Source organism: Rhea americana, unplaced genomic scaffold, assembly GCF_003343005.1.
Source record: "Rhea americana isolate MKP2758 unplaced genomic scaffold, rheAme1 scaffold_28, whole genome shotgun sequence".
NCBI classification, from domain to species: Eukaryota; Metazoa; Chordata; class Aves; order Rheiformes; family Rheidae; genus Rhea; species Rhea americana.
In genome coordinates, this window is record NW_028186401.1 from 4,831,999 (window position 1) to 4,847,085 (window position 15,087).

Here is a 15,087-nt window from a genome sequence, read left to right on the forward strand (position 1 = left end):
TGGCGTGCTGATGCTGGCTGGGCAGCAGCAGCAGTTCGAGTCACTGAAAATGCAGCAGCCAGGCCTTGGGATACCTTCCAGCCCTGCCACCCTAGGGGAAACAAGGGTTTCACTGATGTTGGGGGGATCAGCGATCATGAGAGGGGAGAGAACTGTGTTCTTTCAAGTGTTTGCAACAAAGCCTGAAGCTACAATAACTCGCCTGTTCTGGGGCACTGTTCAAAACCAAAAATGGAGCAGTGTGGATCATTTCGAACAAAGGGAGTTGCTGAGATTCTTCACATTTTACCAACACCTTTTGTACGTGAGATTCAATGTGTAATTCCCAGCTGCACACGGCTGGGGAGGGTCTGAAAAAGGTCCATCTGCAAGCAGACACAGATTCACACCTGAACTTGACACCTGCACTTTAAATTCAAATACCAGGTTAGACCTCAGAGGAACTGAGTAAATTTTGCCTCAGTATTTTTCAGATTGATACTCAAGCTGAAAACACCTTTCACATCCTGCACACCCAGGGCAGAGAGCACCCTGCTCACCCCAAGTCCCCTGGCCTCCCTTCATTAGGTTAGGATCCACTTAACAAGCAAAATYTGTCGCATATTTTCATGTTCCTTTCTTTCAGAAACAGCTAGAGGTGGGAAAACTGTCCTTCTTGTATTGTTACCATGGAGAGAAAAAAGCCCCTGAACATCATTATTTAGGCTCTTCATGCTATCCATCAGTCAGAAGCTCAGAGCAAGCTGTATGAACTTCCCTGACCTGAGACACAGAGCAGATGCACAGTACAGCAAAGCCAGGATATCCATCTCCCTGAGCTGGTGCTCAGGGTCAGCTTGCTCTCTGGAGAATAACACAGTTTCCAAGATCTAAATGCTCCTGCTTGGCTCAAATCTCAGATGGATTTGGAAGTAACAAATTGCTTCTAAACAATGAGTAATTTTGGGAGAGTCTGCAACTGATCCAGGAAAAGGTCAGAATGCTGAAATTTGGCCCATTTCTCAAAAATAGGCAGGCAGAAAGAACTTAGCACTCTGTTTTTCTCTGTTTATTTTCTTACACACCCCTTGCTTGATCTCCCAAGACAATTCCCCTTTGAACTTAGAAATGAAGACTGATGTATCTGGTACCCTACCTTTCAAAAACTGACACAGCCAGGAGTTAATCTCCACTTGCATAATTTCACCAATTCCAGCAGGATTTAYGACTCCCAGTTCCTGGGCTGAGAAGAATAAAGCCAGCATGGTCTAGCTCTTCTTTATTATCCCTCTTAAAGTTTATGTCTTCAAATATGGTCTGGTTATGAGTTAACAATACTGAAAAGATCAATACTAGATTCTGACTCGGGGAGCTCAAAACATGTTCATAAAAGTTAAATTAGAATCATAAAATGATTATGGGCTCCAGATTTTTTTTTCCTTGACTGTGCTCTCTGATTTGGGTGGCAGGTTGCTGGCCAGCAGGGAGGCTTTTCACATCTGCACTCCTCTCCTCTGCCTTGGCTGCACCGTTGCTCCAAATGCAAAGGGCTTCAGCAGGCCTGTTTGGAGAGATCCCTGGAGGATGTCAGTGGGCTTCAGATCACATTTAATTGCTCCTCATTTTTTAATTGTACTTTTTCTGAAGCTGTACTTTAGCAGGTACTTTGCAAAAAGGATTTTCAAGAATCCCAGAAAAGAATGAGAAATGCCAGATGTGCTACATCTTCATTACAAGAAAGCTGCAGGCAGGATCTGTGACATCTTCAGTGYCTTTATTGGATGCCCCAATTTCTTTCCTCTTTTCCACCCCCTGCAATGCTTGTCCTGAAAGAGAAGCAGTTTTGCCACAGCCTTTTATCGGTTTGTTCTCTTCCCCCTTTCCCTTGAACCATCCCTGCAATGAGGAGAATGTGATATTAAGGTCAAATATACCAAGGGTTCTTTTTTTAAGTCTTCAGTGAYGTTTCTGTGAACAACCATGTTATAAGACAATCAGACAAATCTGGTTACTGTTACCAGCACTCTGGTGATATGTCCCATGTTTGCCTTATTCTGATGCTTCCTATCTGCTGTATTTTTAACATACTCGTCTCTGCCATATCCTGTGGGATGGACTGGATATTGTCCCAACTGAASAGATGGTAGACAGAGGGACAGGACAAGTGACCCTCTTGAGATTAGATGGGAGCTCTGAGGTGCATCCAGAAGATGGAGGAGTTCCTCAGCATTAGCAAACTGTTGCCCATGCTCCTGAGGACTTCCAAGAGAGCCGTGCTCTGCTTCGGTGCATGTGTGTGCATGTGAGCACATCTGTGTGTGTGTGCYGGTCTGTGGGCGTATCGCGTGAAATATCACAACACTCTTTAGAGCTACCTGAAGAAACCTCACTCTCTCTTTTAACAAAAAAACACCACTTAGCGATTTACATTCCTTTGTAATTTGATGMGATGATTAGAAAATCTCTTCATTGTAGTTTTTCTCTCTAGCATAGCAACCAACGACCCCTGCCTGAGTTTGAGAGGGAAATGTCAGCTCTTCATGTGGAAATGGGTCAGCTGATCATACGTAAACATCAGGGGAGCAGCAAGCTCCTGAGTGAAGAGAACATGAAATGAGCTTTAATCTGATCACAAATCTCGCTTCTCCAGAAGAGAGCTGTATGCTGCAAAGTGCCCTAGATGGTAAAGACAAGTCCCCAGTTATGGATGCACAAACTCAGGAGGATTAGAAGGAGCCAACAGGTAATGATACTGCACAATTATATTCCTGCTCTGTCATTGCATCATACCATCAGCACTGGCCTCCTGTTAGCCAAATTTCTCACCTCTGCCTCTGCATCACCCCCGCCTTCACCTGACACTGGTTTGTGGAGCTGGCCACAGTCAGTCTGCCCTCTCAGTTTTTCTGCAGTTCCCTTGTAGTGGGCCAGGACGAGTGAGAGACAAACTTTGCTTAGTTCGTTCCACCCAGTCTGCATGCGGGAGCTCAGAAAGGCCTTGCCGCTTTCTCCTCTGCCGAAGGGGAGAGGTGCTCAACCTTGAGTGAAGCTGGGCTCTATGAGCCAGGTGGARGCAGCTGCAGTGCTGGCAGGGCAGTCCCTGGGTCCTGCTCTGCTCCCATGGCTGAAGCCCTGTGCAAACTCCCTTGGGCCAGCAGAGCAGGGCAGACATTAAGGAGATAAGGTGGCAGGAACGTGACATGCTCCCCAAATCCCCATTCCTAAGTGTCTCAGCAATGGGGAGATCATATCCCTTCCAGCTAGCTGTGCTGTCTTCAGGAACAAGGCTGGGGGGAGAGAGATGGAGGGAGCTAAAAAGGGAARGCAGAATATAGCCTTAGTGATCYGAGGCCAGTTCTGGGTCCCTCATARCCAAGGGGAGGKTTGCAGGGTGTGATGATGGCAGGGCAAGAGACCAGCTCYTGGGTCACTCACTAAAAAGTGGGGAAAGAACAGAAAGCAGTGAAGGTGCCTCAGTTTACTTGCAAGAGATGGCAGAAAGGAAAATCGCAGATCATTTGGAGGGGCAGGATGGCCACGGATGCTCATAGGAAAGGAAACACGCTAAGAGTAGTATGAGGAAAAGAAATTTTCATTTTTCTTAAGAAAGGGTAGTAGATCTGTCTTCAGAGAGAGAAGCATATTCAGGGAGAGAAGCACATTCAGAGGGACAAAGTGTGCTATATAGTGCAGTCGGCTACTAACAGGCRCAGAATTTTAAACTACTATATTTTCAATACAGTGTTCCCTGGGCAGACTCCATCTGGTCTCTTGCTCTCTCCATAATACYTGTTGTTCAGCAAGTCTCCTGTTCCCAGATCAAATGAAACGAGGTACATCCTAGTTCAAAGGCTCTAACTGGAGCAAAACCAGTCAGAAGACATCCRCAGAGCTCACCCTGCTGCTGCTGTAAACTGGAAAATGGGGAGGCTTGCTATTCCTTTGAAAAGGCACACCACAGTGGGCAGTAACCTGCAATTGGGCAGCCCAGCAGTTCTCTCAAGAGGGGCAAGAGCAATGGAGTAAGTTCATGATGATTAGTTTTGCAACCAGACTACACCTGCAAGCATTTTTTGATCTTGGGTCATCTCCCTGAGTTCCTAGCAGTGGGGAAAGGAGCAGCAAGAAGCTTTTTGCAGCCACAGTTTCCCTGGACAAAGCTGTTTGCAGCAGATCTCCAGCCTTGCTCTTTCAGTGTCTGATGGGGAAAACAGCATTTCTCTGCTCCAAGTTTGTGGATCTTTTCCCTATGCTGAGATTACTGCAGATCAATGATTTTTAAGTGCAGATATAAACACAAATATTACAGTCAGACAGTTGGTAATAGATAGTCTTCATTACAGAAGCATCCTCCAATAATATACAATTATGTTTACACTTATATGGCACCTTTCAGCTGAAGCGCTCCAAGTAGCAAAGCCTCACAATGCCCTTGTGATGGGAATCTGATGTTACTGATGAAGTCAAGAGCAAAAAGAGATTGAGCATAACAACCTCAGAACAGCTCTTCTGGCTCTATTTACTCTGACCAAAAGTCCATCTAGGCCAGCATTGTTTCTCCTGTGTGGATGCCAGTAAGGAAGCCTGATACTTACCCAAGTGCTCTTGGCTTCCAACCACTTGTGGTTCAAAGGTTTTCTAAGCTATAGCTAGTTTTATGAYGTTAATAACTCTGAATAGGACCCATGGACCTATTAATGGATCCAGTAAGATTCAATAGCATCTGTGGAGACAAGTAACCTCTTAGCATCAGTAAGAAAAGTTCCTGAGGTGTTGCTCAGTCAAGGCAAGTGGGGAAGAAAAGAAAGCAGGAGCCTCTCTATTTCACTATAATACACAACTCTTTCTGTTAGAAGAAAAATACATGGCTACCAGCATAGCTACCTGACTTTCTCAAGCTCTGCCAAACTCCCCAGGAATTCAGTGATAATGCTGAAAATCAGACATCTACCCGACGATTGAGCTATGCTTTTTGTTATGAAAATAGATCCATGTCGCAACCTCCAGGCGCATATAGGAAGATACTTAAAATGAAAAACGATGAGAGTAGATTTCCAGCAAGTACAGAAGAGATGTAAAAGCCTTTTGAAACAGCACAGTGTTCCCAGCCCTGCACTCTACTTGCATTCTCAGCTAGTATTGCTGGAGAGGATTGGGTAAATGAAGGTCATTGCAGATATTTGCAAAGGTGTCCAGAGGGTTGCTTCTAAATGAAAGGCTACTTCCCTCTTCTCTTTTTGGACTATGGCCTAAGAGAACTGAAGATCCTCCCACCCTAGGCATGCAGCCCAGCATTGCCTAGAGAGCCATGAGGTGAAAATATTTGAAAGTTTCAATCTTTTTTTATGTGATTATTTTGTACCTAACCTTTACAAAGAGCTACATAGTTCTTTGAAACTCAGTTCACTGGTGCAAAGAGATGAGTCATAAAAAATCCAAAGACCAGATGGTTTGGGGATTTAAGACAGTCTGAAGATTCCAATCTCTGTCATGAGATCAAGGCCAGATTTACTACCTGAAAAACATTAGCAACTAACAGACTTGTTCCTCAAGGAAACCAGGACTGCACTAGTCAGTCTCATGCTAGAACTTACGTGGTTCTGTCTCTATCACCAGAAACACATCTACCCACTCTGCACTGCTACTTTCCCTTCCCTACCATGTCCAAGAGGCAGCTGCAGACCTCCTCACCTGGTGGCCCAGCCCAAGTCTTTGCATGCTGTCTGCTTTTTGGTGATTTCTCACTGTGTGGGCTTTTGCTCCAGAAAGAGTGAGAGGTTGGCTTAGGAGACAGGCATCAAGAGAAGGGACAAGCACAACTGTATTTTTTTTTCTTTAGTAAAGAAATAATTGATGGTCTTGCCTCTAAATTTTGCTGGGGTYCCAGGTTGCCACCCCTGAAGCTAGCAGTCTCAACAAAAAAACCGAAGGCTGAGTATGCTTTTGAGGTTAGGCTGTTCCTTGTCTCACAGCATAGATTTCATTGGAAAAACAGTATAGGAAAAGCTTGCCCTGTTCACACTTTCTGTAGGAAAAACAGAGCAATTGTCTGTCACCCAAGGCTTGTCAATCTGGCCCTTTTCACCAAGACTAAATTTGTTTGCAATGTGAATAAATTAAGATGGAACTGAAAAGTGCCTGAATGAGGATTAATTAATCATTTGGAGAGTCCCATCAGCTCTCAGGGCTCTAGCACAGGGCTCCTGGAGCATCATCTGTATGTTCTGAAAGACAGCCAGTGAGCAGGATCTGATTCACTGCCCAAATTAATCTATATGAATGGCTATGAGATCCATTTGAAAGCAGCATTGAGAATTGGCCTATAAAAAGACAGCCCAATTTTTCTCAGAAGTTGCTCTGGGAAATGAATGAGGACTTCACAATCTCCTTCAGCCATAAAAAACATATACATCTCACATTGCTGCTTGCCTATTTTAATTAAACCAATAATTACWTTTTAATGAAATGAAGGTTTTCCTTAAAAAGAGTTGGCAATGATTGAGGGATTTTCAATAGTGGAGGAGGGATGGCCAGTGGATGTATCAGGCCACTGGGGTCCCCTCCCCTAACAAATGTTGGAGGAAATACGTGGAGAACTGGGTTCATGTAATAAGCTGAACAAGAAACATTTATGATAAAGAAGATGAAAAGTAGCTTTTTTTCATATGTCTCTCTCTGCCTGTGTATTCAGATCACTTCTTCCTTCAGGATAACTCTGTATTCACACATCTGGACTTACATCTGGGAGGCCACTGCTGCATGAAGCCATAGAGATGCTGGCACTGTCACTYCAGGCAGCCACGGGGACAGATCCTGGAATAACTGACCCTTGGCTCTGTGTTCGTGGTAAGAAAGGTGCAAGCATGAAACTCTGCAGCCACTTTTAACTGAAGCTGTCGTTTGCGGCAAGTTTTCCTTAGAAACAAATCAAAAATGTCCTGATTTCACTGAGCCTCTCTCCTGACTCTGGCAGATTCACATACGAGTTTGCTGGAGCAAAACAAAGGCTCACCAAATGCTACCCACAGGACAAAAGGGTACAGATGCTCAGATGAACGCTCAGGCATTCATAATAAAGACTTGCTGCTTGAAATGCTGATGAATGTGCAGTTGGCCAAAGCCTCTTTGACTGTAGAGAGGAAAAAGCTGAATAAATGATGTTTTTTTAATCTCTCCTTCCCAAATATCACTGCTTAGAGTTTCCCTGTGGTGGCACTGGATGCAGTTTGACTTCTATTTTCCCCAGCCACTGATGCTGTGTGTTTCCTTGAGAGACTCCTCCTTGATTTCTCCAAGTGCAAGCTGGAAAAAATAATTACCTAACTCCCAGGGAGGGAACTGTGAGAGTTGATGGATTAATATTTACTGTATTTTGCATGTGTCAAGAGCTCTTGATAGGCACACCAGGGACTGTACCAGGCACGTCCAGGGCTAGAAGGATAAGCTGCCATAGCTTGAAATAGAGAAGCATTCTGGAGGTTGTTAGCAATCATGTTATGTTTGTGGCAACCATCGTGGCTGATAACAAGAGGCCTGTAACACACCTGCATTGGCAGGGCTCCATAAACATTTTTGTTCTTCATCTGGCTGGCATGAAGTCTATTTCCTTAAACATTCAACAAACCAGATTCTTCCCCGTCTTGCACTTCTATCTGTCCTCACACTTCTGCAATGCGGGTGCCACACACAACTAAATTAGGATAGAGGCATTTTAACCAGATGAAATTCATGACACAAGAGGCAAAGAAAAGGAGAACTAGTCTGTCAGGGTAGGAAGAAGAATTGCCTCCTTTTATAAGCAACCAAAAATCTTGATATAGTTACRCCTGCAGGAAAATGAGGAGGCTATTTTGAGCAGCAGAAACATTCACTAAGCTGTAAGTGGCAAAACAGGGGCCGTTGTCTTGCTGCCTGGGGACTTGACAAAAAGGGTTGAGACACCAATGTTGCTAATTTAACTATTTCGCTATTATTTTGTTCTCCTCCCACACTCTTTCAATACATCCCTACTGTGGTCCTTCAACACAACAGTGGCATTATAGGATATTTGGCCGGAGGTGGGATAGTCAGCCCCACACTGTGTGTGCTCTGTTAACAACCAGAAAACTTAGCAGCACAGCGAGGGGACGCTACTTGCCTGTCTCGCAAAGATTCATTGACATAGCAGGTGTCTCCTATCTCAATGGACCAGGAGCAATCAGTAACACAGTAGGTGGATCTGACCTGGACATACTTGTAGCTTTCAGCAGCAGCACAAGTATTGTCTACCCGCTGTATCTGAGGCATTGAACTGCACAGCAAGGGGCTGTATGGACAAAGTGGGGCAGCAGTCAAGTGGTTAAATGCATCCTTTCCAGGGCAAGTTGTGTGAATGTGTGTGTCTCCATGTGTTTAATATATGTCCAGCTTTTCATAAACCAGATTTAAACAAGAGCCCAGTAAAGTATATTTCAGAATATTTGATCAGGTTGAAAGAAACATACATTCAACTTGACAAATGAAAACTTGTATTTTTAAATAAAGGAAACAACAGCATGGCACTGAGCCAGCGTGTGTCTCTTGGTTTATGGAACAGTTCATGACCATTTTGATCAACAGCTCAAAGTTTGATTTGCTAAAATATTGTCCACCCTTATTCCAGAAGAGATCCAAAGAATGCAGAGGTCACATGAGTGCTCTGCAAACCTCAACTGGAAATGCAGAATGTGTTTTCAAGCTTGGGTTAACATGCATTACAAGAGACCTCAGGTCTCTTTATCTGGTTCTATGAATGCCTTTATAAATGGTGCAGATTTTAGGAACCTGGAAACAGAGGTGGGAGCACCTATAGGCACATGCCTTGCAGCCCTGGTCAGAAAGAGCAACGCTCTGAGAAAATATCCTGTATCACATACTGACACAACACACGATATATCTGCAGTAACCTATGATATACCAGCCCTATGGTCTTCCTTGGTCATGATGTTGCTGTAAAAATGAGCTATAGCATGTCCCCCAGGAAATGCTCTCTGGACCATGCTACTGTGCAGCAACATAATGAAAGGCTGGATAGGGATGTCTTTGGAGAAACAAACTCTGATTAAGCTTGCTTGTTCCCCTCTCTGCCCCAGGCAGGCACTCAGTACTGTACTAGCTTCATATTAAACCACAAGTAACACCAGCAATTTCAAGTGGTCCGTTTGTGACCCAARAGATATTAACTTCCCGTTCAGTAACAGCAGGAACCTTGGGTCACTTCCATCAGCATCTGAAAATCAGTCTCAGTAATCACCTGAGGTTTCATTTCCATTTTAACCATTTCACTACTGAAGCAGAGTAAACTGTTCCTATGGAGGAAGTTATTCATAGGCAAAAATTGCTACATAGGCATTCACAAATGGAAGATCATTTCTTTTTCCTATTCATATATATTAATACCATTTTGGTGAACACCTCTAAAAAGCATTGTGCTCGACAGGATCATAATGAAAATGAAGAGTATGTTAGAGAAAAGAGCATCCAAATAATAAAAAAAGCAATGTCCCCTTATTAAAATGTACAAATTTCTTGGCTACATGTGATTTTGACAGGGGAATTGGTTTCTCTATTTAATGTAAATTAAATGTGGGCAGTTAGCTGAGTATTTAACATAGAGATATTTCGGTTGCATTTCATAAAGCTCAGGCTGGCTTTGGAAAGAATAATTTGTCCAATTAGATTTTTTTCTCATTTTTAATGGAATCTGGCTGTCCTCTTATCTATCTTCCCAGTTTAAAAATGAAAATAGCCTTATTAGAAACCAGAGGCACAACATAAGTGTAAAACTGGTGTCAGGTTTATGAGAATCAGGTGGAAAATATCCTTGGGTTAAACACAGGTTTCCAAGCTCATTTTTTGTTATTTGGACTTCATTTGTTGCTAATGCCCACAAATTGAATGACTTCTGCAATTTGTTCAAATAGACTCTACATCAGAAATGTGAAGCTTGGCTGTGGCTGGTCACTGGATTCTGGTGATATTGATTCTGGTCCTACAGCTGCTGTGTTTAAGTCTTTTTTTTGGGGGGGGGGGCTAATGCTGTCTCAGCCTGTGAATTACTTTCAAATGTGATTTGGTGGGGGTTTAGATAAGTAAGAACATGCTGAATTATGGCTGGGTGGGGTGGAAGAGGGCAGGACCAGTGGGTATGTGAAAACAGCTTAGGAAAATTTTATTGAGATACATCGAATTATTGTGTGAGTTTCCCACTTTTAATTTAAAAATCAATGATATCATGGTTGCTAGGCACCTGGTAGAAGAATTTCATCTTCTTCTCATCACTTTGTTTACAAGGAAAATTCCCAAATTATCTCACCCTGGGAGATTTCTGAATTTGTATCATTCTAATGCAATGCTACAGCTGAAAGCATTTGTATTTCTGTATAATGTTTCTGAGTGCAGGCTTACAAATTGTATAGTTTTGCAATATCTCCTTGAGGAAAGCTTCAAAATCTCCTTTTATGGATAGGGAAAATGTAGATTTAGGCATGGAAACAAGTTTCTATGGTTAAGATTTCACCTAGTGTCAGCTGATCAATGGTAATGGCTTCTGTGTATGCTCATAAAATGTGAAATAATTGGGCTGAGTGCTCTTTTAATGTAGGTAAAATGATCCTGAATTATCTTACCTTTACTATAGGCTTAAAGCGTGCACATGTATTTACTGGGGATCAGATGATATTTCTAGTTAGTTTCTGTGCCTGAGCCATGGAGCTCAAAAAAAAAGAAAATTTCTGGTCTGAGCTTGTGCAGCACCCACAGAGAGTCCTGGGGTCCTGCCTTTGTGCTTGTAATCTCCTCTGTCCTCCCCCGAGAACATTAACTTTGGCACTAGCAGGAAGCTACAGTCATGAGATTGATTTTTCATTTTGTTTAAGGATCACATAGACCTAAAGATGCAGTGGAAACAACAGTGACATCAATACAAACTAGTGACATCAATAACAAGCTAGTCTTCAAACTCGATTGACAGTGTAATATGAGTGGAAAGGAAAAATCTGTATGCTTCACTGCTGGCATTTATGTGTGTGTAGGTTTCCTGATTTGTTCAGCCTTTGTGTGCTGAGATAGGGGACCTCCTATTCTTAGAAACCAATGAGAAATCTGAAAATTCCTACAAAAATCTGGATGGAAGTAATGGCTATGAAATGGTAAATAATTAGGGGCCTCTGAGACATGTAACTTAACAACTTAGAATTTGGTTTCAAGCAGTTCTTGATGTAATCTTGCATCTATGTAAACATCACTGCCACTTTTGAGGTCTTTTTTTTTTTTTTTTTAGATTACTAATTATCCTGCTCATTGCTGTTTTATGATGTGGGATTTTATGTTATGGGCGCAACCAAGATAACTACCTATTTTAAAGAACAAGAAATTTTTCCTCCCAAGCTGTGCTGTTGGTGGTCTCTTCCTCCCAGTCTCAGACATCAGCAGTGAAATTTTGGCAACTGTTTCTAAAGCTTCTTTGGGCAGAAAAGAAGGACCAGATCACTGGGCTGTGGCAAGTGCTTTAGGGAAGACAGAGTCCTACACTAGAGGCCACTGCTGTGCTTTAGGTAAGACAGCAAGCTGAATATTCATTGAGCATGTTATGGTACAACAGGGAGCAGTGATCACTGTGCAGTAATCACGAAGTTGGTGTAGCGCAGGAGGGGTGGGTGGTTCTGGCTGTGAGATGTACTGGGGGGATCCRGGGGATCCAGGCTATCAGCAGCCTGGGTCTGCGCACATCCATCAGTCCTTACTGCCTTCTGAAAATTCCCAATGGGGGAAATTAATACTTCTACACAGCTCTACTGACAGGTACAATTGTCACAAGAAAGAGAACAGGGAGACAATGCAGAAGAGCTCTTTTAAACTGCTTCTAATTAGCTCTTAAGTCATTTTTCTGTCAATGCATTAATTTGCATAATACTTAGTGCTAGCACTGCTTGTAAAAACCCACTGCCTCCTTCCTCCTTCCCAGCCTGCTCGAGGATACTGTTCCTTTGGTTCTCTCTCTTCATTCCTTTGGTTCTCTCCTCCTTATATAAAGAACTATTATTAGATTTTATTGAGCCCTGCTGATGTAAAAGAAACTCCAGAGCCTTGCCTGGAAATCACTCATCAAGTGCTTTAACCCTTGGAGATGTGTGAAAGCTACTTCGGTGTTGTTTATTTTGTGATTTGGTCATGCCAACCTGGGGCCTGGCTGGCTCGTGCGAGGAATGTGGTGCTTGCCTCGCTTGTCTACGTATTGCTGGGTTGAGCTAGGGAGGATTTAGCTTAACATTGGCTAAAACCACTTAATCAATGAATGTTCTGTGGGGTGTAAGGGTTACGAAGACCCTGGCCAAGCATGGACTAATTTATTTTTCATTTAAGTGCTTCTTAGACAATTAGGGCTTTAGCACCATTCTCKAACTGCTTCATTGATATCATCAAAAAAATGTGTGCATATATTGACTATCTAGTATATTGCTTTCTGGTACTGAGTTCTGTAAGCATCTGCCTTGTGGCTAGAGACAAAGATTCATGTTACTGCCTCAAAAATATTTAATTATTTATTCAAAGTGGAAAAGCTCTGACTAGAGGGGCTAAAAATATCCACACCAGAATAATGCATATACTTGAGAATTAAGGGACTGAAATTAATGTCTCTAATTTGGAAAGATAAGATCCAACCTTCATCTTCTAMTTATCAAGTTATTATCTCCACTGTTAGCCTACGGACCATTCTGGAGTGATTTCTCTCTGGACCAAAAGTGCCATTCTGGCATCAAGAAAGCTGAACTGAATTTGTTACATCCCTGAAAAAAAAGTTTGTGTTGGACTAATCGACATTTTCACATTGAAAAATTCACTAGAAAATCCTCATTTAGCCCTCTGCTCAACATCTACCTGCTGCTTCTTGTTTATTAAGCCCTTTGATATCATTCAGCTGCATGCACACACTGTGCTTTCCTAGGAATTTAATCTACAACCAGAATTGTACCTCAGCTGGTGTATCAGGGAGCAAGTTAGGCTCTGGGTTACAAAAATCACATAAAGAAATGGGTATGTGAATCACTGCAATAGTCCCTGGAGCAAACAGCACTGGCGGATTGCTTTGCCGAAGCAGATGGTGAGGCAAGCAGGTCTTCAGTGCTTTGCTTTCCTCCCTGGCCTTTGCAGCGCAGCAACAGAAATGCCCCTTGGTGTGTGCTCAGCACCCCGGTTCACATTGCGGGGTGCTGCCTGAGGCCTTCGTGGCTGAGATGCCGCAGAAGCAGCAAGCCGAAAAGCACCGGTGAGCCGTGGCGAGTCCGCTCCACCTGTCCCCCATAGTGTGTGCATCTTCCGCTCGTTGTCAGCGCTCGTTTAGACCGAGGACATCTCTCTCGCTCGCTCTCCCTTTGCCGTGTCTCCAATTTCACTGGAACGGAGTCAAGCAGAGACGAGTCCACGTCTGGTCTGGAACGGATCAGCAGGTCAGCTGGGAATGCCTGTCAGGCAGCCAGCGCACTCCCTCCCTTCTCCCTCGCTTTCTTTGAGGTTTGTAGCTCTTCTGCTTTCTTGTTGCTATTGCCACCCTCCCCATACTCCCCCTGCCGCACACCAAGCACCCAGACCTTTCCCGAGCACTTTACTTAATCCCCAGGATTCTTTATATAGGAATTAATCTTCTCGTCACAGTGGGAGAGCTCGGAGGGAGGGGGTACATTTATCTCTCCTGCTGAGGTCTAGAGTTGCATTGCTGTGATTATTGGTGGGAGCAGCGTGCATGTGTCTGGGGATCTCTGTTTAGCTTCTTCGTTTCTTAAACGGCACAGGGGCAGCAGCAAGGCAAGTTGGCAGCTTTGCTTTCTAGCTGCATTGTGTCTGCTGCTAGAAAGGGAGTGTGAGTGGGGAGCAGCATGGCAGAACAAGAAGCCAGTGGCTTGCAAGTCCTTCTCTCCACCCTCCAGGTAAGAACAGCTTGAACTAATGAGAGAGGCGCTTGGGCTTGTTTTCCTCTTTAATTCACCAGCAGCAACTTGTTGGGCTGAGGTTTTTCGCACGAGCTCCCTGCTGGCTTGTCTCTAAAAGCATCAGAGTGCAGKAGTCCTGACCTGCACCTCCCACCCTAAAAAAGCCTTTATGAAATGAAGTTTCACTATTTGGAGATGAAYGCTGGCAATTACTGCTATGCATCAATCACCGAGCCCGTCTGAGGGCAGAGCCTCAGCTCCGGAGATCGCGCTGCGTTCAGCAGGGGAGTGAGGGAGGTGCGAGCAATAGCCTGCTTTGCAATGAATGGGAGCTGACAGTGCTGCCAGGCTGCGAGTTAGGCGAGATGCTGCAACGCCCAGCATTACACCAAGGGCTGTGGGGAACGAATAAACAAATGTGTCTGGAGGCAGCAAGTTCCTCCCTGTCAAATTCTCTTTATCGTGACCCCTAAGCACTCGGGGGAAGTGATAAAAGCTCCTGAGGGCGAGATCGGCGAGGTGCTGGCGTTGTGCGTTGTCAGTATATACTCCTGAGGAGCAGGGAAAGAGAAATGTCCTGGTCCAGGACTACACTTCTGCTATGAGATGAAGGAGAGGTATCTCTTCTCACGTCTGTAGGCTGTCTCCTCGGCTCTGTTTTCCACCAGGATGGATGCATTCCTCCTGGTCTCGCAGGATAAGATGTCTAAGCTGAGGCACGAGCTACTCTGTGAAATGGGGGGTGTGTTTTGGGGGGGGAACCTGTGCTTTCATGAGCTGTTGTTTTGTCATGAGGGGTAAATGGGAATTGCTTTGCCGAGATCAGCTGCTTGCGCAAAAGCAGCTTTTAAAGAAATATAGCAAAATTCTCCTCATCCCTATTTTTCAGGGTGCCCCAACTCACAGCACATGCAGCTATACTGAAGTGAGTCAGAGCCTAACAGAGACACRAGTTTCAGGCAGTGTGTACTGCATGGAGAGTTTCACATCCAAGGCAGGAGCATCCTCTAACTAMTGTTTGTGTCTGCCAGAACCTCACATTACCAGAAGCCACAGAGAGCGAATATTAGGGATAGGGTGTGTAAAACAGACTTAACCTCCTGGATCAGCTCAAGCATTTGTATCTCCCAGCCCTGGGTCTCTGAAGACATCTGTGACCAGT

The 15,087-nt window shown here is 44.0% G+C and overlaps 1 protein-coding gene across 1 annotated transcript in view; it reads left to right on the forward strand.

The window, feature by feature from the left end:
- The first annotated feature begins 13,799 nt into the window (after positions 1–13,799).
- The window catches only part of AGBL1 (AGBL carboxypeptidase 1), a 289,195-nt gene continuing 287,907 nt past the window's right edge, over positions 13,800–15,087 (forward strand). Inside the window, exon 1 of the mRNA XM_085308741.1 lies at positions 13,800–13,922. Within this exon, the coding sequence (XP_085164867.1) occupies positions 13,872–13,922 (51 nt within the window). The 5' untranslated portion in view covers positions 13,800–13,871. The remainder of the gene's footprint in view (positions 13,923–15,087) is intronic.